The 25,758-nt window shown below is 41.3% G+C and overlaps 1 protein-coding gene across 6 annotated transcripts in view; it reads right to left on the bottom strand.

The window, feature by feature from the left end:
* Positions 1-278: 278 nt before the first annotated feature.
* The window catches only part of LOC147014696 (proton-coupled folate transporter-like), an 80,379-nt gene continuing 54,899 nt past the window's right edge, over positions 279-25,758 (bottom strand). For 4 of the 6 annotated variants that reach the window (XM_085852832.1, XM_085852828.1, XM_085852831.1 and 1 more), the window contains 4 exons: positions 24,908-25,046; positions 3,465-3,548; positions 3,138-3,294; positions 279-2,055 (listed from right to left, as the gene is read on the bottom strand). In XM_085852832.1, coding sequence (XP_085708958.1) covers positions 1,935-2,055; positions 3,138-3,294; positions 3,465-3,548; positions 24,908-25,046 — 501 coding nt within the window. In that variant the 3' untranslated portion in view covers positions 279-1,934. The remainder of the gene's footprint in view (positions 2,056-3,137; positions 3,295-3,464; positions 3,549-24,907; positions 25,047-25,758) is intronic. The other 2 variants (XR_015050861.1, XM_085852833.1) reach the window with 2 other exon arrangements.

Below are 25,758 nucleotides of genomic sequence, written 5' to 3' on the forward strand. Positions count from 1 at the left end.
ATGATGTGGCAATCCCATCCCTGCAATCTGTCTCATGGAGATTATGAACCTGTAGATTTTGTGGAGCTGAAGCTTTGAAATAAATATCCTATTGTGCCTTCCAAGTATATCATGATTTGTTCTTGGAGCCTTGGTATTTATCAACACAGCAGTAGAATGTTCTTGAGCTTGGAGAAATTCTCCAAGATGATGGAAGTTTTATGGTTATCGTCTTGACACTGTTGCCTCGAAGTTGATGCTGGGATACATATCCCACAGCAAGCACATGTGCGAGAATGTCGAGGTGGAATGGAACGGCTTTATTAAAAATGCAAAATAACTCTCGGCTTGTTTCTGATCTGACAACTGCTTGGAGATTGAATGACACAACTAGAGCATGCCAGGAAATCAGAACAGATTGTGGAAGGCAAGTTGTGTCCTGTGGGTAACACATCACAATACGATAAAAAAAAAAAAGGATTCATATGCATTCCGACCCTGTCCTCAAGGTGGAGTGGAGCAGGGCCAAAAACCATTCATCTCTCAAATGTTGATGTCTGCCCAGTTGGGTACAATAGATGAAGCGTGAGAGAAAGTCGGTTTAACCCACAGAGTCAACACATGTACTTTCAATGGCATTACAAACTCCTTCAGCTCCACTCTCTTTTGGTGGGGTATTTCCAAGGAATTTCAAGTCGTCAAACCCTTTCTCTGTTACAATCTTGGCCGATGTTATAACCTGATGGAAAGATCCAATCGCATCACACCTGAGTGATAATGTTCTGAGACCAGTAAATTCTTACAGGACTATACTGTGCGTTGCAGAAATTCCCTGGGCCCATTTGGTGAGACTTCCTGCAGATCATCGATAGTTTCACTTATCCATTGAAAAAACAAACAAACTACCCATCCTGCTCACAAACACTCTTTAAAGGAAATGGATTTCCTGATTTAATTAACTGTTTTGCCTCTGTACACGTGCATAAGGATCCTCTCTGCTTTGTTAACAAGCTTGGTGTTTGCCTGTGAAATGGACCTTCCCAGTATTGTGACATGGAGGATGTCTGCAGATGCTGGAGATGACATATTGGAAGCCTTTAAAAGCTTCCCTTTGTCCAGCATCGCACAATTGACAGCACCTAGTTGGAGTGTCTCTTTATGATGCCCCTCTTGTTACGGTGCACCTGGTTGGAGTGTCTCTTTATGATGTCCCTCTTGTTACGGTGCACCTGGTTGGAGTGTCTCTTTATGATGCCCCTCTTGTTCTATGGTGCACATTACTGAGCATACCAATGATGTTGATCTTGGTGGTCGATTCCAGTAGATGTTGTAGGTCTTATTCTTGTCACCGACCCAACTCATCCACCAAGTTTCGTCATATTCTGTCCACAACTTTTTAAAATATCATGCTATTTTTTTTTTTTTTGCTCCCCTCTCTCAATGGTGAAGAATCACTTAAAAAATTATCAGATCTGGATCCAGATTTTCACCAAAATCGAATCAATTTGTCCTTGTCACACACCCAACGTGTTCACCAAGTTTCATCTGAATCTATCCATAGCTTTTTGAGATGTCTTGCTCACAGACAGACAGACAGACAGACAGACAGACAAATAAACAGAAGGGGATGAAAACATAACCTACATCCACCCCTTCGGTGGCAGAGGTAATGATGTGTACAAAGTAGCACATTGCATGCATGTACCTCATAATGCACCAAATGATGTGCACATTAGGAAGGTCATAGACCTTTGTTTTATATAAAACATGGCCATTTAAAATAGAAATATTCACCAAAACATGGGTCAATGATTGTTTTAACTACCCTGTCTCCCCAAAAATGGTATACACATTTTAGGTTCACAGAAAAGTGAGTGAATGAGCAGCACAAGCTCATAGACTTGAATGTAAAATGAATGATAGTAAAGGTTAACTTGTGCATTTGTGCAGTTTTTCTATGAAAAATCCCGTTCTCCATCTTCTACTTCATCTTGCTGAGGGGATTCTGAGGTCGACTGAGACTTGTGAACAGCTCTGACCTGCGCTACGATCCGGCATTCAATGTCATCCAACCACCTGCAAAGAAGAAAGCATGGCAAAGGTGATGATGACATATCAAATTGGCAGCAAATTAGACATACCTGCCTGTGGAACATGATCTATTTTGCTGAGTCATCCATGCTATTGGCTAGATGGTCACCATGTTGATGGTGCCACCAGTTGGACTATCCATTGGTGGTCCTATAGGCCAGTTTTGAAGTTTGATTTCAATTTTTTAACACTTCAGAAAATGAATGTCGATTTTAGCAAAGGAGTATCCTTCCCGATGTGATTCGCACTTTGATGTAGCAAGAAGGCTTGTGGGTCCCAAGGACCAGAAGAGCTATGCTGGCAGGAGCTTTTTAACTCCTGGTCAGTTCAACCAAGCAAGACAGGTCAAAGGGTAGGGGCCAGACAAAGATTGGTCACACAAATAGGACAGATGAGGTTATTTATCTCTTCATCAACTTATCGAGTGGCTGGTACCACAAACTTAAAATCACACCAGCAGGAATCACAATCACTAGTGTAGCGATGTGAGTAGATTGATTGGCGAGTTCCTCTGGCAGAGGAGTGACAGTGATTTCCTCTCTACCGTTTGGCTGTCAACGGGCGGACGGTGTTCAGCACCATCAAGTTTCTGGCGGTGGTAAATTACCAGAAAAGCCCTTTATCATGTGGGGGTACTGGACCCCCAAGAGATGGAAATGACTCAAGAAGGCAGGAGGTAGATCCTTGTGATCTAAAAATTGGCATCCACACCTACCTAGATGGGGACTGTCCACAGTCTTTGGTGGATTATAGGCACTGCTCCTCCAACGGCATGTGCGAACATCTTCCTATGAAGGAGACATCGGCTAGTGGACCTCAGCTAAGAATGAGTTCTTCATTGGTCAACCATTCTGATGTCATTGATAATGTATGGCTTATCCAAATGAAGCATTTGATTAAAGAAGTCTTTATGTTACAGGTGTCATACAGTATACATTCGGTAGCAAGTGCTTAAGGCTGAAACGTGTTCAAGTTTTCTGCTTCAATGCTTCCTCTTTTGGGTTGTTGGCCTTGATAATACATTGTGAGATGTTATTATGATCAAAATATAAATAATTACTACTCACTGAAGCATGATAAGGATAATGACAGCCAAACCAGACATGATGATAAAGCAGAAGCCAGGAAAGGCAGGAAGGGTCGTTGGGTAAAGACCATTGAATATACCAGCACCAATCATGACACATAGAACTTCGAGAGATGCAAGCCCAGAGAAAATGGCACCTGGAGGAAAATCTTTCTTTATCAAAGCGTCTTATTGAAAAATTAACAAATTTACCAGGTGTATTATATGACTCTACAAATAATTTATTTCATCAAAGAATAATTTTCCAGGTAGCTGGATATTCAAATGTTCGATGAAGGACAAAGCAAAGTAGCTCCTGGGGTGTTACCTTGCTCGGTACTGTCAGCAATTTGTGAAGCATGCGAACGCAGTACAGCAGTGATGCTTCCAGAGGGTCCACCCAATGCTGCGGCTGTACACCACATGTAGCACACACAGGAAGACAGGCAAGAAGAGTGAAAAGTCAACTCCAATATGACCAATCAAATGAGAAAACTACATATCTTGGTCAAGCCATGAGTTTTATCCTCCCATACCAGATTATGTGGAGCAGGCAGTGATTCTCAACCCTTCTTCTGTCATTTACCCCCTCCGCTTGATGTATTTCGCCATTTACCCCCTTACTCCCATGCAAAAAAATGCATAGCCGGCAAAGAGGCACAGAAAAAAAAGAAGATGGAACAACTTTATAATCGCGCGGTGACATCGCGCTGTTATATAATTGGCTATTCTGTCCTGTGTCTTCTGTCACGTCTTATGTCACACTTATGGCCGCGTACATCCCTTTGATCTGAGGGCTATAAATAGAAATTTGTCCAAAGTCACAACTCTTCCCATCATGCATGCGAATTCACCGTGTCTACATTTAAATTTTATCACTGCAAAACATTTTTTGATGAACTCTTCGTGCCCATAAATCCAGCTTTGTCTGCAATGCTTTCATCTTTTCACCTTCAACGATGGTGACCGATTTCCCCTGAAGTTGTTTGTTGACTTGGTTAAGATGGGTAAATATATCTGAGAGGTACCCGAAAGAGGCGATGAACTTTGAATCGGCAAACTTTTCCCACAGCTTTGAATCCCGGTCACGAAGAAAAATCTCGACCTCAGTACGGAGCTCAAACACTCGGTTAAGAATAAGTGCACGTGAGAGCCACCTCACCTCAGTATGAAGCGAAATAATTGAATGTTCAGAGCCCATCTCATCACAAAAAAAGCTTTGAACAAGCAGTGATTCAGTGCTCGGGCACGAATTAAATTGACAGCCTCAATAACTTTCTGCAAAACCATTTTCAGATTTTCAGGAAGGGTTTTCGCAGCTAATGCAAATCTGTGAAGAACACAATGCGTTGTTATCACGTGGGGTGCCTTTTGTTTTACAAGTGCAGTGAAGCCTGATCTAACTTCCATCATGGCTGGGGCTCCATCAGTACAAATTGAACCAACTATGTCCCATGTGAGATTGTTCCTTTCAAAGAAGTCTTCTATTTTCTGCATTATGTCAGCAGCCTTTGTGGTTTGTTGGAGTGTTTCACAGAAGATAAATTAATCCTTCACTTCTTTTCCACATATGTACCGGCCAAAAACAAGCAGTTTAAAAAAATTTGCAACATCACAGGATTCATTAAGTTGCAAAGAAATTTTTGCTGGGCTAGATTTGATCTGTTCAATAACTTATTGACAAATAAATATCTTGAGACATTTCACTAATACGTCGATGAATTGTGTCATTAGAAAGGGGAATGTCTTGAATCTTCTGTTTTGCTTCTTTCCCACATACATGTTCAACTATGTCTAAGACACAAGGTTTAATCAACTTCTCAGCAATGTCGTGAGGTTTCTTTTTCCTTTGCTATTCGCTGTGCTACGTGATAGGAAGCTGCAAGCATTGGTTTCTTGTGAGATACGAAGCCATGTTTGGGCAGTGTTCCTGCAGCCCTCAACCTCGCTCTCTTTGCCTCAAAGGTAGCGCGGTCATCAGATGCATGGGCAGGATGTTTAGCTTCTAGGTGCTGTTTTAGTATTTAAGGTTTCAATGAGCCATTTCCAAGAACTTTTGAACACAGCAGACACTGAGGCTTATCCATGCCATCTTCAACAATGAAGTCAAAGCAATATTGTACATATGAATCCTGGTATGTCTGTTTTTTAGACATGCCAAAACCTAAAAATAAATGATCATGAATTAATTTTAAAGTAACATTTTTCCATTCACTGAAATATGAAATTGATTTTTAAAATAATAATGAATTAGCCACACACACAGCAGACACTGAGACATACACACATACATAGACACACAGACACACACAAATACACAGGCATACACTGACATACACATATAAGCACATACGTACATAGAGGCACACAGACACACAAGCACAGACACATCCACACAATACACATAGAGACAGACAACACAAACATAAACATACACACAGACACCCACCCACCCACACATACATACATGCCTACACACATTGATTAGACCTGAGTGTACACTTCCAGAATTAAAACCGGACATGGGATCGAGACTCTCTCCATCTCTCTCAATATCTATATCTTTATCTCGATCTCTCTCTCTCTCTCATCAATTTTCAAAATACATACACAGGTATTTGAATTTTTTGAATATTTAACCCTAACCTGAATTTTAAATAAATACCTTTTAGTGAGTATTTAATCCTAACTTACATTTGAGTGAGTATTTCAACCTAACTTAAATAAAAAAAACAACATTTGAGTGAGTATTTAACCCTAACCCCCAACTTAAATTTTAAATGAATAATTTTATATATATGTATATTTGTACACACATACATGTATCTATAATTCCAGCAATGTGTGTGTGTGTGTGTGTGTGTGTGTGTGTCTGTGTGTGTCTGTGACCGCTGTTTCTCCACAACCACTGGTCCGATCTAATTGAAACTTGCCAGGTATATTGCTGGGGACCTGAGTATGTGCGTTTTCAAGGTTTGATATTAATCGGACAAGTGGTTCCCAAGTTATGGCCATTTATTTACCAAACCAATGACAGGACACGTTGCTGCGTAGGCGTGGCGGAAGGGAAAGGGTGCCATTTAGTTACCAATGACAGGACAAGTTGCTGCGTAGGCATGGCCGATGGGGAAAGGGCGCCATTTAGTTACCAATGACAGGACACGTTGCTGCATAGGCGTGGCCGATGGGAAAAGAGCGCGTTCCCAATTACGGGTTACAACGTACGGACTTCCGGATAGTGATGACTTCGTGTATTCTAATAATTTCTCGATTTCTTATGTGCATTTATGGATAAACACAATGCCCCAATCCAGTCGTCGTTTACGAGAGCAAAGGAACGGACTGTGTGTTGTTTGAAAAAAAAAATTTTTTGCACGTACGGCCACGCACGTACGGGCACACGAGAGCGAAGGAACGGCCTGTGTGGTTGTTTGAAAAAAAAATTTTTTGCACGTACGGCCACGCACGTACGGGCACACGAGAGCGAAGGAATGGCCTGTGTGGTTGTTTGAAAAAAAATTTTTTGCTCGTACGGGCACACGAGAGCGAAGGAACGGCCTGTGTGGTTGTTGTTTCTGGCACGCAGTTTGAAAGGTTTTGGTTTTTTTTTTTTACACGTACGGCCACGCATGTATGGCCACGCACGTACGGGCACATGAGAGCGAAGGAACGGCCTGTGTGGTTGTTGTTTCTGGCACGCGGTTTGAAAGTTTTTAATATTATTTTTACACGTACGGCCACGCACGTATGGCCACGCACGTACGGGCACGCACTAGTATATACAATTTTGTCAAAAAACGAACGAAAAAAAATTATCTATTTTTGGCCAGGTGCAAAAAAATACAGGTAAAAACTTATTTAAAACAAAGAAGGCCAAAAATCAATTCCTGACCCTCAAAAAACCCCCAAAAATATTTTTCATAAGAAAAAAAAAATAAAAGAAGACAAAATTACAGTGGGGGTGGCGAATTGATTTTTGAGTCTGTATAGAATAATTTTTATAGAATGTGAGATTCTGTATGTTATAATATATTATGTGTTGTCCGTCTCCCATCACAATGATAACAGTGTTTTGATTTTGTCTGAAGTTGCTAAAAAAATCGTCATAACTTAATTTTCAGGTATGATATATTTACCCCCTGCCATGTAAATTTTTACCGCAAGGGGGTAAATTTACCCCTGGTTGAGAATCACTGGGTGTAGTGGAATCACTAAACTGTGTCTTTTTTGCAGAACAAAGCCCACTAGTCATGCTCGTGAAGGTCTCGTGTTGATCTGCGTCTGTGGAAAGGTAGAACAATGGATGAAATCAACATGACATCAATTGAGGTAAGGAAACCATCATGGGAACCAAGGAGAAGGTGACATTGGGATGGAAGGATTAATGCCCACACCTTCATCTTCTCCTTGCTTCCCATGGTGGTTGGCATACCTCAATCAACGTTCTGTCAATTCCATCCATTGTCTCTTTTTGTGTTTGAAATTTTTTGGGGAAAATTCCTTGTATAAAATTGAATATGAACCAATGGTGACTAATTTTGACTGACGCTGATTGAACGAGAGTTCATAGAACACATCATCCTATGCTGTCTTGAGAAACAAGAACATGGGCAGAGTCTAGTTGCGACAAATTTGATTGGTTGTGATAATGTAAAATTCCATAATATTTTGCCCAAATAGTGCTAAAAGGAAAGGTTTTGAAAGTGTCAAAAAGGTGACTTGTGTTCTACAGTGTGCAAGGACAGTATCCTTACTATAATTCACGGAATGGTGTTTGTGTGTTTGTTTGTTTTGTCGTGCTGCTCCTCCTACAGTTCTGGGCCTATTACATCCAGACTTGCTACATAGGATCAGCATGACCCCAATTAATGTATATGGGTGTTTTTATCTTTGCCGGTGGTCTTGGGGGTGATGACGAGGGGGGTGGGTGGGGGGGGAGGAAGAGGATGCAAATTCTACAATTGAATGTGTATCGTGTAGCGCCGCCTCCAAGTGGGGGAGGTTATTACAAGTCCCACCATTTTCAGCACAGTATTCCTGTCCCCATATTTTCCAGTGTAGTGAGGTGTTTTGGATTATAAGCAGTAGGTATGTTTTTGCTTCATGCCCGGAACCCGGGTTTTTCTTTTTTTGCTGATACAGAACTGTGAGTTGTCCATACACCACTCAAATAAATATATGTCAGAAGAACGTGTTCTATGCTTGAACAAGATTGTCCGTAGGGTGGATACTCTGCTCGTCGACACTAATAAATGTGTGTGTGTGTGTGTGTGTGTGTGTCTCCTCCATAACTCCAAAGCCATGAAACCTAGCAGCCTAAAACTTTGCACACATACTTAAAAAACTCCAATGAAGTGCATAACTGAAAATTGGTTGTTTGGGTTAATTAAAACACCCATTTTGAAGATAATTAACGGCCTTATTTAATTATATCCTTATCAGACACATCCTCAGAATGGACACTGGGACACCTTGCTCTATATGTGGTACTAAGGCATTTTTCCTGGGTTACCTCGCTGGTGTCTGAAGCCGCCATGTTTTTTGGCCTATTCAACCATGCCTTGACTTGAAACAGGCCGCAATGATTTCTTCACAATAAAGTTTTATTTTCACTTTCCTCACTCATATTATCGAATACCTATTCATTATAGCTGCAAATCGCTGGGTACAAGGCAATGCTTATAAATGCCAGGAGATGCCAGCGTTCGTGGCTTTATTTCATTCCTGCCCATGTCATAACCTCGAGAATCTCTTAAACTAAACAGAATTACAACATTTAACTTCTAGAATCGAACTCAGCAGCAGTTCCAACTCTGAAAAAAAGTGTTCATTTGGCCAATTCGGACATTGCTTGGGCGTTTCTGGGTACATAGTTTTATTGACGACAATTGGTAATCACTTGCTAAGCCAGGCATTCCATTGAAGTTCTTGCTTGAGTGATTAAGCCACTTACCGAGTGTCCTAAAGTCGATAGTGGTGTAGTTTGTACCCCAATTGGGATGTATAGTCGACAGTTACTACAAGGTGGAGGTACGTATACAGCGCACACGGGCGTGGTACATATGGGTAGATTTGAATTTGTAGGGACACTCCACGGGTGTGTGGACATGCCATGCCTGTTACGGGTGCCGTGGTGGCAAAGTTTCATCCCGTATCTTATGGAGGTTTCATCAGGTTTTCTTTTGTTTCTAAAGCATTTGGTGATCGGTTTTGCTTTACAAAGGTTATATGTTTCTCTTTGTGAGTTTCAAAGCAAAATACATTTGATAATACCTGATTTCCGAGCTGTTTGCCACATTAATGCGTTTTTTTAAATTACCGAGCCAAGTTATTTTCCACCCGTCACAAGCAGCTGTTTATATAAATTAATGTTTGTGCTCAACTCCTTGAAATATCGAAATAAATGTAACGTTGTTGTTTTTCAGTGAAAGCTAGTAAAGGTTTTTGGGTTGTATATATTTCATAGTGAAGTCAGTAATCACACTAGCTCCAACCTGCCGATTCCCGAAAATTTGCTGATATTGGCCAAGCAGTAATGTGTGTGTGTGTGTTTGTGTCTGTGTGTGTGCGTGTTCATAAAGCATAACATACTCCCTCTGCTAACTCCTCTATCCCCACCCTCTCTCTATTTGTCCCATCCTTGCTCTACCCTGTTCCAATACAGTGCAGCATCCTTCTCCCACACCAGTCTCACTCTCTCTCTCTCTCTCTCTCTCTCTCTGGACATATCTAGGTGGTGGTTATGTCTGGATGGTGGTTATCTCCATACGTGTCTGGATGGTTGTTATGTCCGGGCAGTGTTTGTCTCCGCTCGTGTCCGAGCAGTGTTTGTCTCCAGACATCTTGGTTCCAGACGTGTCTTGGAGGTGTTTATGTCCAGACGGGAGTTTGTCTCTGGACTAGTCCAAGCAGTGTTTGTCTCCAGACAGCTTAGCTCTGAATGTGTCCGGGTGGTGTTTATGTCCGAATGGCTTGGCTCCGGGAAACGTCCGGGCGGTGTTTGTCTCCGGACATGTCCGAGCAGTGTTTATCTCCAGACAGCTTGGCTCCGGGACACGTCCGGGCGGCGTTTGTCTCCGGACCATGTTTATCTCCAGACATGTCCGGCCAGTGTCTATAGCCAGGTGTTGGCGCAGTGGTTAGGGCAGCGGCTTGGGATCCAAAAGGTCCTTAGTTCAAGCCCCATTGAGCCACTGAATTAATACACCAGGGGGTTGACTCAGCCTGTCATCCTTCCGAGGTCAGCGAAATGACTACCAGTGTACTGGGCCGGTGTATACCCCGGTTAAAAATAGGTGTACCAGATCCCTGTGTCGTAAGAGGCGACCAGGATTGCGTCAGGAAGGGCATCCGGTGTAAAAAATGTGCCAAATCACTATGCGGATCATATGGATGATCCGCTGTGGCGACCCCTAACGGGAGCAGCCGAAAGAAGAAGAAGAAGATGTCCGGCAAGTGTCTGCCTCTGAGCCGCATTTATAGTACGACTCGTCGAAAATGGATTTCAGACATTATTTTGTTTCCATCTTCACTGTTATTCGATGCAGAATCATTTTGATGAGACAGTGTGAATCATAATTGACGCTCCACCACATGTTTACCTTCCCTTCCTCTCACCTCTCCCTGCCTTCCCTTCCCCCACCCTCCTCACTCTCCTCCATCTTCACCCCCCCACCCCTTCAATTGAGATAAAATAAAGATTTTAAAGGTCTTAGAAAAAAAATTCTGGAAGTATACCACTCTTGATGTAGTGTCTTATACACCTCATTATTTAACATGTTGCATTAGTTATTCATGCCGGTTGTTTGTGTCCTTTATAATGTTCTGATAAAAATTAAGTTTCCTGTTTGGAATGATTTTCAATTTTGTTTAACTGCCAGGTAGGCAGAGAGAGGGAGAGAGAGTAAAAAAAAATATCTCACTCTTCTTTGCACATTTGTGGTCGGGACGAATTCAGAGCCAATTAGTACTGCTAAACTGCAGTTTCGTTTTCTGATTCATGTTCAAAATATAATAGTCAATTGAAATCAAGTTGTTGCTCGATCATAAACTGACTTTTGTGGAGACAGAAGTGAACAGAACAGACAGACAGAAGTGAACCAATTTTGTACAATAATTCAATTGCTCATGTACAATAATTCAATTGCTCATGTACAATAAATGCTCATGCTCATGAGGCAGAGGACAGACAGAAGTGAACCAATTGCTTCACCCCACTTTTCGCTTCACGTACGTGGGGTAAAAAAAAATGTCAAAGGCAAATGGATGAATGAAATATTTGAAGGTAATATTTCTCTGCCTGACTCACAGATTTCCCGAAAGTCTGCAAATATAATGAGTCTCTTGATAGCATCTTCTCATCTGCTCTCCCCTTGGAGGTTAGTTTATCATGTTCTCAACAAAGCTCTTTCTTCTAAGGGTCCCATGTAGAAAGCTGAAGATATAGTTTGAGACAGAGCTTAAAAAAAAAAAAACAGAAGAAAAGAAAGAAATTTTACCCCAGCTCTGGAAATTACTTCCTCTGCACATTTGTTCCTCATCACCCTTATTTACCTTTACATTTGAACCAAATCTCAGCTCCCTCAATCCTCTGACCTCCCCAGCCACTCCAAGGTGCATGGGTCCTTCCAGTACCGTAACCTCTTCCTGGTTAAACACTCATAATCCAGACTGACTGCACAACTGAACTTTTTTGTTCCTCGCTTCATCCATCTGTGGAACTGCCTCCCAAATAATCTTCAATCCCACTATTCCCTCTGTAGGGCTTAAATAAGGCAGTTCGCTGCCTTATAATAGCATCCTCCATCCTTGCCCGCAATCCTTTTTACCCCCATTGACCCTACCTCACCCAACCATCTTACTTACAGATATCTGTGTTTCCTCCTGTTCCTCTTTTCTTGTTTGTTCATTCTTATCCCATTTTTTTTCATCCCATACATCACCTTGCTTTTCTATGAGCCCTGATCTTTTAAAGAGGAAGAAAAACACTTTTCTTTTCCATCATTTTTTTTCTCTGCTTGTCCATTCTTTTCATCTCTTTTACATCCAATATAAAGTTCTCTGGCATAATGTGTTCAAGAGAAACGTGAAATAAACCTTTTATTCCTACGTAGTCTTGTTACACTGGCAGGATGGTCTTGAGGTATGCATGGTCTAGACTCGAGAGGTATGCACAGTCACCTCGAAGCTGTCTCGCCTGTGTTTGAATCCCAACCAAGCTATAGCAGGGTGATTCATCAATGTGTGTGCTGTCCCTTGGATAGATGTTAAACTCGGTGTTCCGTCTACTGGTAATAGTTTGTGGACGTCAAAGATCCCACAGTGTCTTTTGTGAACAGGAGGCAAGCTATCGCAGGCACCCTATCAAATTACAAATTCCTGCCCAAACTACTGCTGCATAGGCAATGGCAAACCACTTAGCATAACTCTTGCCATGAAACTGCTTCAGTAGCATTCATGCTCTGTAACAGAGCATGGTACATCAGAATCAGAAAGTCTTGTGAGAACAAACGGCTGGGTGCAGTGGATCTTCTTCTTCTTCTCCTTATTCTCCCTCTTCTTGTTCTTCTTCGCAGCTTGGCTTCCAGGTAGCTATCATTTTGTTAGGGGACGACCTTGACGATGATGATGTGCCCCTATACCAATACATTGGTACTCATTTCGTGAGTTTTACTTAATTTCTTCACAATTGTTCAATGGACTTTGGTGATGAAATATTTTTATACATTTCACTGTTGGTTTTAGCAAGTTTGAAATCATTTCATTAAAATGGGATTGCTCATCAAAAGTGCCATTCCTTGTAATTAAATTTGTTATTATGGGTGTCCCACATAATCGGATTGCTGCATGATGTTTGTCACAAAATCCAAAGGTTCTTCAATCGATCGATGTACACCCAGCAGGCAGGTGTTGTCCAAACTTGTGTTCATTGAACAACGTCAATAACCAGACTTGGTGGTGTAATGGTTAGCGTGTCCTCTGCGAGTCTGGTTCAAACCTTGGCCAGAGTGTCCTCCACGAGTCTGGGAGGTCGGTGGTTCAAACCCTGGCCAGAGGGTCCTCTCTGAGTCTGGTTAAAATCCCGGCTGGAGTGTCCTTTACGAGTCTGGTTCAAACCCCGGTCAGAGGGTCCTCTCCGAGTCTGGTTCAAATCCCGGTTGGAGTGTCCTTTACGAGTCTGGTTCAAACCCTGGCCAGAGGGTCCTCTCTGAGTCTGGTTCAAACCCCGGCCAGAGTGTCCTCTCTGAGTCTGGTTCAAATCCCGGCTGGAGTGTCCTTTACGAGTCTGATTCAAACCCCGGCCAGAGGGTCCTCTCTGAGTCTGGTTCAAATCCCGGCTGGAGTGACCTCTCCGAGTCTGGTTCAAACCCGGCCAGAGGGTCCTCTCCGAGTCTGGTTCAAACCCTGGCCAGAGGGTCCTCTCTGAGTCTGGTTCAAACCCAGCCAGAGTGTCCTTTATGAGTCTGGTTCAAACCTTGGCCAGAGTGTCCTTTACGAGTCTGGGTCAAACCCCAGCCAGAGTGTCCTTTACGAGTCTGGGAGGTCGGTGGTTCAAACCCTGGCAGAGGGTCCTCTCCGAGTCTGGTTCAAATCCCGGCCAGAGGGTCCTCTCTGAGTCTGGTTCAAATCCCGGCTTGAGTGTCCTCTCTGAGTCTGGTTCAAACTCCGGCCTAGGTTCCTCTCTGAGTCTGGTTCAAATCCCGGCTGGAGTGTCCTTTACGAGTCTGGTTCAAATCCCGGCCAGAGGGTCCTCTCTGAGTCTGGTTCAAATCCTGGCTTGAGTGTCCTCTCTGAGTCTGGTTCAAACTCCGGCCAGAGGGTCCTCTCTGAGTGTGGTTCAAATCCCGGCTGGAGTGTCCTTTACGAGTCTGGTTCAAACCCTGGCCAGAGGGTCCTTTCTGAGTCTGGTTCAAATCCCGACTGGAGTTTCCTTTAGGAGTCTGGTTGAAACCCCGGCCAGAGGGTCCTCTCTGAGTCTGGTTCAAATCCCGGCTGGAGTGTCCTTTAAGAGTCTGGTTCAAACCCCGGCCAGGGTGTCCTCTCTGAGTCTGGTTCAAACCCTGGCCAGAGTGTCCTTTATGAGTCTGGTTCAAACCTTGGCCAGAGTGTCCTTTACGAGTCTGGGTCAAACCCCAGCCAGAGTGTCCTTTACGAGTCTGGGAGGTCGGTGGTTCAAACCCTGGCAGAGGGTCCTCTCCGAGTCTGGTTCAAATCCCGGCCAGAGGGTCCTCTCTGAGTCTGGTTCAAATCCCGGCTTGAGTGTCCTCTCTGAGTCTGGTTCAAACTCCGGCCTAGGTTCCTCTCTGAGTCTGGTTCAAATCCCGGCTGGAGTGTCCTTTACGAGTCTGGTTCAAACCCTGGCCAGAGGGTCCTTTACGAGTCTGGGTCAAACCCCAGCCAGAGTGTCCTTTACGAGTCTGGGAGGTCGGTGGTTCAAACCCTGGCAGAGGGTCCTCTCCGAGTCTGGTTCAAATCCCGGCCAGAGGGTCCTCTCTGAGTCTGGTTCAAATCCCGGCTTGAGTGTCCTCTCTGAGTCTGGTTCAAACTCCGGCCTAGGTTCCTCTCTGAGTCTGGTTCAAATCCCGGCTGGAGTGTCCTTTACGAGTCTGGTTCAAACCCTGGCCAGAGGGTCCTTTCTGAGTCTGGTTCAAATCCTGGCTGGAGTGTCCTTTACGAGTCTGGTTCAAACCCTGGCCAGAGGGTCCTCTCTGAGTCTGGTTCAAATCCCGGCCAGAGGGTCCCCTCCGAGTCTGCTTCAAACCCCAGCCAGAGGGTCCTCTCTGAGTCTGGTCAAATCCTGGCTAGAGTGTCCTCTCTGAGTCTTGTTCAAACCCTGGCCAGAGGGTCCTCTCTGAGTCTGGTTCAAACCCCAGCCAGAGTGTCCTTTACGAGTCTGGTTCAAACCTTGGCCAGAGTGTCCTTTACGAGTCTGGGTCAAACCCCAGCCAGAGTGTCCTTTACGAGTCTGGGAGGTCGATGGTTCAAACCCTGGCAGAGTGTCCTCTGCAAGTCTGGTTCAAACCCCAGCCAGAGTGTCCTCTCCGAGTCTGGGAGGTCGGCGGTTCAAACCCCGGCTGAGTCATACCAAACACTTAAAAAATGGCAGGTGCTGCTTAACTTTCAGAGCACGGACAATCAACATAGGTTTGTATCCATAGGGAATAGGAAATCCCTCCTTAGGAAATTGTTGGGCCATTACTGGTCCTCAGAGTACCGGGCGTAGTGGCGTGCACCTGTAATCTGGCTACTCAGAGGCTTGGGTTGGAGGATCACTTGAAGACGGGAGCTCTGCACTGGGCCGCGCTATGAGAGGGTGTAGGGCAGCCCGGAATCATGGCGAAACCCAATCCTTATCCCTGTGTCGTAAGAGGCGACCAGGGTTGCGTCAGGAAGGGCATCCGGCGTAAAACCTATGCCAAATCAGTATGCGGATCATAACGGATGATCCGCTGTGGCGACCCCTAACGGGAGCAGCCGAAAGACGAACAACATTACTGGTCCTCAGAATCCAGACCCAGCTCAAGCTCATTGGCCATGTCAAATTTCATCAAGTCCTACTCAGAATCCTGTGTTGTGTGTATTGTTGTGTGTGTTTGTGTGTTTGTGTTTGTGTGTGTTTGTGTGTGTTTGTGTATGTGTTTGTGTGTGTGTGTGTTTGTGTGTGTATTGTATGTATGTATGTGTGTGTTTGTGTGTGTATGTGTGTTATGTGTGTGTTTTTTTGTTTGTGTGTGTGTGTGTGTTTCTGTGTGTAGTGTGTATGTTTGTGTGTATGTGTGTTTGTGTTTTTGTGTGTTGTATGTGTGTGTGTTTGTGTGTGTGTATGTGTGTGTGTGTGTGTATGTTTGTGTGTGTTTGTCAGCTCCACTATGAGCGTTATATCCTGCAAAAAACAAAACAAAAAACATTATCTGGGCCTTTGATTTTGTCTTCCCATTCGTCATACTCAGCATTAACCCACTTGCTCATAGTGCTGTCACCCTTTGCCTCATTGAAGGCTTTCCCCTGAAGATGCTCCATCAATCTCCTCCTTTATGTTAAACATTTAAATCATCCTCATTAATAATGTAACATTAAGCAGGCCTTGCTGTCATGGCATATAAGGAGGCATCACAAACTCCCCTTCCTTTACACATGATTGATTAAAACAACCTTGACCTATTTGCAGGTGTTCCCAACTGAGCTATTTGCTTTTGATGTTGCAATCCCAAGTTCAAATGTCATGTACTGTGTTCAATGTCACTAATGTCCTTGCAATTCATGTGGAAGTACACTCATGACTCATGTCTCCTTATGTCATGTCTTGCATGCACCATTAACTTTCCTCATGATCCTGAGATCTCTGTTGAAAAACAAAATAACATATCATGTAGTAATCCCATTTGAAGGCCACATTATACCATACAACGTTTTAAATATATATGTGCACATATATGACACTCTTATTGACTAAGATAGTACAGTACATCATATATAGGGATGGCAGGGGAAAAAATGGCTGCCTCCAATGTCTAGCCTGTGTTCAAATCCTGACCCAGCTGTAAACTTCTACCCTGGTGTTTCACAGGCAAGATGAGGCATAAATGTGTGTGTTGTCCCTCAGATGGACGTTAACATGGGAGTAGATGATAAATGGGGTTTCTGGGACGCCTATTCAATTGAATGGGGGAAAAGGGAAAAAAACTTTCTAACCCAAGCCCCAAAGGCTCAAAATAGGAGACTCATTTTCTCCCCACCTATCCCCTTCCCTCCCATACAAGCAAATGTAAAATTGAGACATTTAATTTTCTTTTAACATTCATTTCCATCGAGTATATTCACTTTATCTCTTCAAGCACGAAAGAAAGGGAAGTTCACTATCCCTCCTCTAGTTCTGTAAAATTTGGAAGTGCCTTTAAGAGCACAGTTGTGCTGTGAAAATGAGGAAGTATTCTGTGCCCATGTCTCTCATGGTTATATCTTAAATCATCAGAACACTCACAGAACAAAGTTTAGCTAAAAGCAAACAAAAGAAGATATGTAAATGTAAGTTTTAAATGAAAGAAAAGATAAAATCTCTATTTCAGCCCTTACACCCAAACCAAGCCAAAAAAGCCCGAAGTCATTTCCTTTATGAGACACACCCTGAAAACCCCATTGTTGTGTAATTTCCCATGATGTCATCAACTCAGACTATTTATTGCCAAACGCGAACTTTGTTTTATTCAGAGAATGGAGTATTTAGAAGAGTACTCCAACCTTGCAGATCAATCATTTTCACAAGATGAGAGGTGAGATCCTTACACCAATTCATTATTTGTTGTTTTATACAGAATTAAATCACTATACAAACAATAATTATTGTATGTCTTTTTCTAACAGGTTGTCCCCAATAAAAACATCATTGATAACTGATCTGGAAACTCAGTCCTTTGAATATCACGAGGAATGGTAAAAATGAATGACTTCCTTAAAGACATTCAATCGTTCAGAAGAGAATTGAATGACATTATTGTTGGCTGGAAGGAAGTCCTCTCATGTCCTCTGACCTTGAATGAGTCGATTCAAAGGTGAGAAATTATCCCTCTGTGTGTCTCTGTGTGTCTCTGTCTCTTTGTGTCTTTGTGTCTCTGTCTCTGTGTGTCTCTGTCTCTGTGTGTGTCTCTCTCTCTCTCTCTCTCTCTCTCTCTCTCTCTCTCTCTCTCTCTCTCTCTCTCTCTCTCTCTCTCTCTCTCTCTCTCTCTCTCTGTCTCTGTCTCTGTCTCTGTCTCTGTCTCTGTCTCTCTCTATGTCTCTGTTTATATCTCTCTTGAGTGTTGACTCATTATTATTTTTATTTTTCATTTTTCAGTTTAAACACCTGTCTGGATGAACCAAACACACAACTTAATCTTCTGGAGGAATCTGACACGACACTCAATCTTCTGGAGGTAAATGTTTTATTATCTTACCAAAACAAAGTTTTGCAAGATATGTTAGTCAGCTTGTATGTTTTTATTTTTTATTTTTATTTTTTTCTGTAATCACGTATAAAAAATTCTGCAGAGCACAGTTATCATCCGAAATTTTTGTAACTTCGCATATCAGAGGCCTATAGAGGTCCCTTTCAGTGCACAAAATTTTGAAGGTCAAGGTCAAAGGTCAAGGTCACTTTGTCGCAAATCAGGGGATTTGCTTCATATAATCCCCAAATTCCTTTTTACTTCATAATGTAGAACAATTGCCTCTCCAAAAATTGTTTTTATCTATTGAATTTAACTTGAATAAAATAAAAGTATTAGCATTGTTTCTTATTGAGCGACGAGGGAGTTGAAAGTATGATTGACTAAGATAAATACAATTACAAGAAGAATGTCTCCCTCTTGTGTAGTAGCTATCCATTAACGTTTGGTTTCTTTCATTAACACAATCATCAAAGATAACGAAGTTCTTTTTTTGATTTATCCAAATCTTGGGGAGAAGGTACAGTATATCATTCGTATTATCACAAAGAATACAAGTTATCGGGGTTGATTTCTTTTTATATCTCTGTGTATCACAAAATAGTTGTATTATATCTTCAATGTTGCAATTATTTAGTTTGTTTTGATGTTTAAATAAACCGATTATGTCTTCTTTTTGAAGACCAGCATTAAAACCTTGTGAGAGTAGTTGATACTCAGGTTGAAAAGTTGACTTTGTGAAAATTATTTTAATTATCATCATCCAAAAAGTTGGGAGTAAGGAGCATCTTTAAAAGTAAGCAGGTTTTTCGACATCCGCTTGAACCAACTATGAGACATCTTAATGAACTTGGAAGATTTTTTGGTTGTTAAATTTTATCTTATTTTCCCAAATGGGTAAAAAAATCATTCTTTTATTTATTTGGAAAACAGGTTATTTAATTTTTTATGGGCTTTTTTAGAAACTCTGTTTTATCCTAAGTTCAGGTTTAATCGCAAGATAATCCATTATTTTATTTATCCAAAACTTGTGTTGATATTTCCCTGAAAATGACAATCGTTAATAATATAAATCAATTCACGAAACATGGTCGTCAATTGTTCAGTCTCTTCTCTTGCAAGAAAAGGTGTATTATCACCCTCATACTTTACATTCATTTCTCGAATCAATCTTGTAAAGTAATTCATTTTTGGTGTAAATCTCAAAGAATTATATTCCTTTTTATATTTTTTTTATAATCATGAATTAGAAGATAATCACAGAATATACATTGTTTATAGGCTTTTGACTCTGTGTTTAATCCTGGTCTTTCCCACGCAGGACAATTCTCAAATTTGTCATGTGCAGAATCAGGAAATTCAAGAGGCTCAAAATCTAGTAAACTATTCATATTTATGAAGTTAAACTTTACTTCAAATAAAATTCATCTTCGGTATCATCTTCGGTACTTTAATTGGTGCTTTCACCATTATCTATAAAACTACTTTCATAACTATCGTTTGAACACAAACTCTCGGTATCATAACTGTCTTCTGTTCCAACAGAGGTACTATCATCACTCTCATAATCTTCAAAATCTTCAGTTGAATAATGCTTCATATTTAATTAGTAGAAAAAACATTACCATCTATATCGAAATACTTTTTTTCATTAACATAGTCAACTACTACATTTTTTATATTAAAGGTAATTTTAAAATGATCCTTAACTACTATTGAACGAAATGTCATTTCACCTGATATATTAACATCCTTTATTTCATCAGGATTTACATCTTTTGAGATGTTGAAAAAAATACAAATTTCTCCTTGCATATTACAGATGGTCTAATCTTTTCTTTCTGAAGAAAATTGTAACAAATTGTTGTGATAGATGTGATCATGATATTCTTTAAAAAAAATGATAATAAACACCTTCAATCACGCAAACACAAGAACAATGAAGAAAGGGAAGGTGCCACTCAATTCTCCATTGAAAACACTGATGGGGCATTTAAAGTAGTTTGTAAGACGATTGGAAAAAGACTGTATAAGACGAAGAGAAATAATGGTTAAAACCTATAAACCAATGTCATTAAAGGCCCGGTCACACCTTGACGTTTTAGTCAACGTATGCCGATTTTTGAATTTTTTTTCTAAAACGCTGGCACACGTTGAATACGTTATGGGTAAATTTTGATAACATTGAGAGCATGCTGAAAAACACTGCCATACGTCGTTGTACGCTGGCTTTAAACGTTGTACTTTTCGGTTGTCCTCAATTTTTTTCATGCTTGAAATTTCACGATGTATGCCGGCGTATGACTCACACGTTCCGCTATGCTGGCCACAAGTTGTATGCACGGTCTGCGATCGTTGACAGACGTCAACACATGCTACTTGTAAGTTAATCATAAGTTGAGACACGCCGAGGTAATGTTTAGCGTACCCGAAACTTATTTCTAACCTATGATTAACGTGTTGTTGGCACGTTACACGATCGTTGCCACACATCGACAGACGTTACTTTTAAGTTACTCATAGGCTGAAAGACGTCGGTATAATGGATCGTCCTTGCGTCAGCGTCCACGGCCACGGCCAGGACATTTATTTGCAGCATTCTTCAAACTTTTCTTCGGCATGACGAGGATGTTCACACTTCGATGTCTAGCTTGGCTATGATTCCAATTGTCCATCGGCAGCGTCTATTTAAAATAGTCGAGTTTGAGCGTTTTAACACGTTCAGAAGAAACGCTTCAAATTTCAAAACCCCAGCGTCAAAAAAACAAAGGCGAGTGACAGCAATTTAAATCGTTCATTGTAAACAATGAAAATAGTTGAGTGGTACCGTTTAAAAGTCGTTGAGTGTAAAAAAAATCCAATTGTTGAGCGCAAGCGTCTACTTTCAATAGTGGGGTTTGAGCGATTTAGCACGTTCAATAGAAACGATTAAAATTTCCGAGCGCCAGCGTCAAAAAACAAAGGCGAGTGACAGCAATTTAAATCGTTCATTGTGAACAATGAAAATGGCTGAGTGGTACCGTTTAAAAGTCGTTGAGTGTAAAAAAAATCCAATTGTTCAGCGCAAGCGTCTACTTTCAATAGTGGAGATGCAGCCATTTAAATCGTTGAGTGGCAGCCTATGAACCTACCCGTGGACACGCGGACGCAAGGAGGATCCATCATAACCCACACCCTCCCCCTCACACTCACCTACTACTGCCAACATGAACAAACTTCTACTAATACTAATACTAATACTGATACTGATACTGATACTGATACTGATACTGCTGACATGGACATCGACTCAAAAAGGAACTCGAAAACACTGTTGGGTTCCCTTTTATGAGCAGCATTTTTATATACCAATTCCCAAAACTTCTGGGAACACGTCTTTATATGGCAGTTGTAACCTAGAAACACGTTCATTTTTTTTTTTTGTCGACCGGAAGACGTCATTGGAATACGTCTACATACGTCGATGTGTGTTGGGACTACGTAAAGAATTGGTTCAAAGCACGTCAAACATAAGTTAGAAATAAGTTTCGCATAAAAAGACATTACCGCGACGTGTTTCGACTTATGAGTAGCTTATAAGTAGCGTTTTTGGACGTGTGTAAGCGTCCACATATCGTGTGTAAAACTTATCCCCATCGCATGCGGAACGTGTGTCATACGCCGAGTACGTCGTAAAATTTTGAACATGTTTAAAATTTCTTGACGTACTCTACTTACTACGACGTATGATAGCGTACTTTAGCGTTGTACTCACGTATACCAAACTTACGCATACCGTATTTGACGTGCCCCAACGTTTTAGACACATTTTTCTTAGGTCGGCATACGCTGGCAAGATCGCCAAGGTGTGACTAACAGCTTGGTTGACACTTCCATTTCTACGGCAGTTATGATTCGAATGGTTGTGCGTCAGCCTTTTAATAGGCTACGTCACGACATCGTCAGCGATGCGTGCAACGCGCTATGCCGAAGTTAGACTATCGTTGGGCATCGGTTGTGTAGGCCGACAACAGGTTCAGCATTCGTTGGTATAAGTTATCTATAACACAACGAAATGTTCTGTGTCCATTACTAATATGTTGTGCATACGACCAACTCGTTATGAATATGTCCGAATCTTAAAAAAAAAAAACATCAAAAGTTCAACGTCAGCCAGCGTTTTACATACATTTTAATACGTTGCCATCGCTGGCTAAAACGTCAAGGTGTGACCGGGCCTTTACAAAGGGAGAGAAAAAGGAATTTAGAAAGAACAGTATCTCTCATATTTGTGAGGAGAAAATTGAGGGAGAGGTCAAAGATTGTTTCACTTTCAAGACCCTGGACCATCTTCAATCATTTAAGCTGTTGATATGGTGAAACAAATGTTGAAACTATAATTAAAAACACATTAAATGAAATGAAAACTTTTAAGTTTTATATGGGAGTAAAATTGAATATGATAAGAGAAGGTGATGAAACTACTCCCTATATGAGGACAAACCCTCACTTTATTTCATCATTTCAAGATTTTGTAAGATGTGATATTTACGATGAACTCCAAAGACAAGAACAAGATGTTGATAACACTGTAGTAGGTAGTGGATTTGCTTTTACAAAAATAATCTTTTTAGATATACACATCTTAAAATCAGATCCTCGTCAAGCTTCTTCTTATATTGATTTACCAAAAGAGATAAAACTTAAGAAAGCGGTTGTTAATATTCAAAACAAAGATAATAAATGTTTTCTATGGTCTGTTCTTGCTCACTTACATCCTCCACAATGGAATCCTGAAAGGGTTGAACATTATAAGAAATACGAGAATACATTAAATGTTAAAGATTTAAAGTTTCCAATGTCATTGAGAGATATTCCTAAATTTGAGAAAATGAATAATCTATCTGTTAATGTATACGGATTAACGGATACAAACAAAGTTCAGATATTAAAATTTTCAAACAACTATAAAAATGATGAAACACACATTGACCTTCTCTTCCTTACTTCAAAGGAAAAATCACATTATGCTTTCATCAAAAATTTATCAAGATTAACCAAATCACAACTATACAAGAGAAAATGTAAAACGTATCCTTGTAAGAGATGTCTCAACTCGTTTCATACAAAAGAACTATTAATTCAACATTTGAAGTATTGTAGTAATCATATATCAACCGTAATCAATTTACCAAGAGCAGGATCAAAGATCAGCAGCAGGAGGGGATAGGTGGGGAGGAAATGCGTCTCCTATTTTGAGCTTTTGGGGCTCGGGTCAGAAAGTTTTTCCCTTTCCCCCCATTCATTTGAATGGGCATCCCAGAAACCCCATTTATCATCTACTCATATCATACCATGCAGACTCTGCCCAATCAGGTCGTCCAGCCTGCGATGATGGGACAACGCATCTATCGACCATTTTGTTTGTGGTGTCCAAGTCTGCCTTGAAGATTTGATGCCCGTGCTGTCAGGTGATCATAGGTATTGCTTCTCGAGTAATATATAAACCGATTTATTAATTAATACAAAATCCCTCCCTTATAAACCGATAACTGAACAGAAAATTAAAACCCTACCGAGCTGAACTGATGATCATGTGACTAGTGTTTTCATCTTCAATAACACTTCCGCCGTCTTCTTCTGAATCGCACGCACAAGGCCAGAAACGATTCGGTTCCATAATTCCCACAAAAGCGTTTCCATTAAAAATTTTGTCTCCAGTCGTTTCTTCAAAATACCACCAATCACTTTCAATATTCTCGAAACCATCAGAGTTACTGATGACGGTGGAATCAGTATCTGAATCCGAGCTCCACATGCACTGTTTCTCGATGTAAAAACGCTGTTCGGATCAATGTGGCTTCAGGTGTGACATCACGGGCGAAATCCAAAATCGACACTGCAGGGATTTTTTTCCACACTTTGTGAATGGCAAAAAAATTTCAATTTTTTCCCCCTTCAAATTCGACCGTGATAAATGATTCTCAATGATTTTCAAAAAAAAGAAGAAAATTGCAGTGGGTTACCCTTTAACATGGTTTTTGTCCAAGGCAGAAAATCCCTTGGGGATGGGGACAAATTAAGTTGCTACAACCTCCATCATGTGACCCTTAGTCCTGGCAAGTTTAGTTGACATTATTGAAGTGACGACCGAATGCATCGCGGTCAGACAGACAGACACACACAAAATAGTATAGTTTAGTATGATTGGTGTTCTCAATATTCTGATAATAAATATGTGTTGAAGATTTGATGACAAAAGCAGACAGATGCGCACACGCACACGCACACGCACACACACGATTACAAAACTCTGTCTCCTGCTGCATGGGTTTTTTTCCTTGTAAAGCAATTCGATGATCTGAGCAACACAACCTGTCACTTGGCATTTTAATGAGTTAACCGAAGAGAGCACAGTGATTCAGGTTATTCCTCATGTCAAGAAAATAGTAAATTATTTTTGAGAAAAATCTCACCCACTGTGAGCAATAAACACACCTCATAAATGTGTCACGATGACGTCATAAGTGAGTGAAAAAAAATCAATACAGCATAGAGTTTAACAGTAAGCTGGGAACCATCATGTTGTTTTTCATGTCTAAAATGTGTTGTGCAACAACTCGCCAACCCGACAAGTTTTCAGGATTGAATGTACTTTTAGTTTCTCACCTTGCGGACAATAGAGTTGCTGACATCATTCACTGCAATATATATGCAAGTGTGATAAAACAAACCCGTTTTATGCAGCCACGTCACACGTCTCATAAAGTGTTCAAAGCGAAACAAAATCAAACATTGCAGTGAAGGTTTCAAATCGAATGGTGGAAGCATGAAATGTCATTTACCTATTCACTAGTTTTCTCAAACTCACCGGCAAAGAGCATCCAGGCATTGTTGGAGAAGGCCGTAAGGATTTGGGATGCAATGCGAAACAGCACGGCGGCTTTGCCGAGCAGCATGTCCTGGATACGTTTCAATAATTGGGGTAATATGAGCAGCAAACACAATCCCTGCAAAACCAAATCAGGCCTCGTTTATTCACATCGGCACAAGACTGCCATTCCATATCCATTTGAGGCCGATGGTAAACGGCGTGCTCTAAAATATTTCCATTTATGAGTAAGGGACCTTTGGTGACACACGTAAATGAATTTATGGCAATGATAATACTTTCTTTCTGTTAGGGAGATGTGGAAGGCTGGTAAGATTGCTGAGAGGTATGTGCACAGACATTTAAGCTGTCGAGCCTGGGTTCGAATTTCGACTCAACTGTAAACTGCTACTATGGTGTTTTGCATTTGGGCAATTCAACAATGAGAGTGCAATCCATTGGAAGGACATGAAGCCAGAGGACCAGTCTGCCAGCACTGGTTGTTGGTGGACATAAAGAACCTTATGCAGAGGAGACAAGTGATCTCTGGCATCTTGATGAAATTTCAAATTCCTACCCAAATGTCCTACAGTTGAACATAAGGCCTGCTCAAGCATTTTGTGAATGACTTGGGACAACAAAAACATCCCCCAACTGACCCAATAGGAAGGTGAGAATATATTGGATCATTAAAATAAGTTGTTGTAGTAGTAGTGTGGAGACAGCAAACTTTTCACATGAAGCATGATGGTGGTCATCCCAAATTGTCTGGAAGCGGTTAAAGTCAATCACAAACCAACAATAAGCATCACATGTAGATCAAAGCATGCAAACAGACCATCTCCTCCCTG

Source organism: Eptatretus burgeri, chromosome 13 (genome assembly GCF_056783735.1).
Source record: "Eptatretus burgeri isolate ZD-2024b chromosome 13, Ebu_testis_v1, whole genome shotgun sequence".
Classification (NCBI taxonomy): Eukaryota; Metazoa; Chordata; class Myxini; order Myxiniformes; family Myxinidae; genus Eptatretus; species Eptatretus burgeri.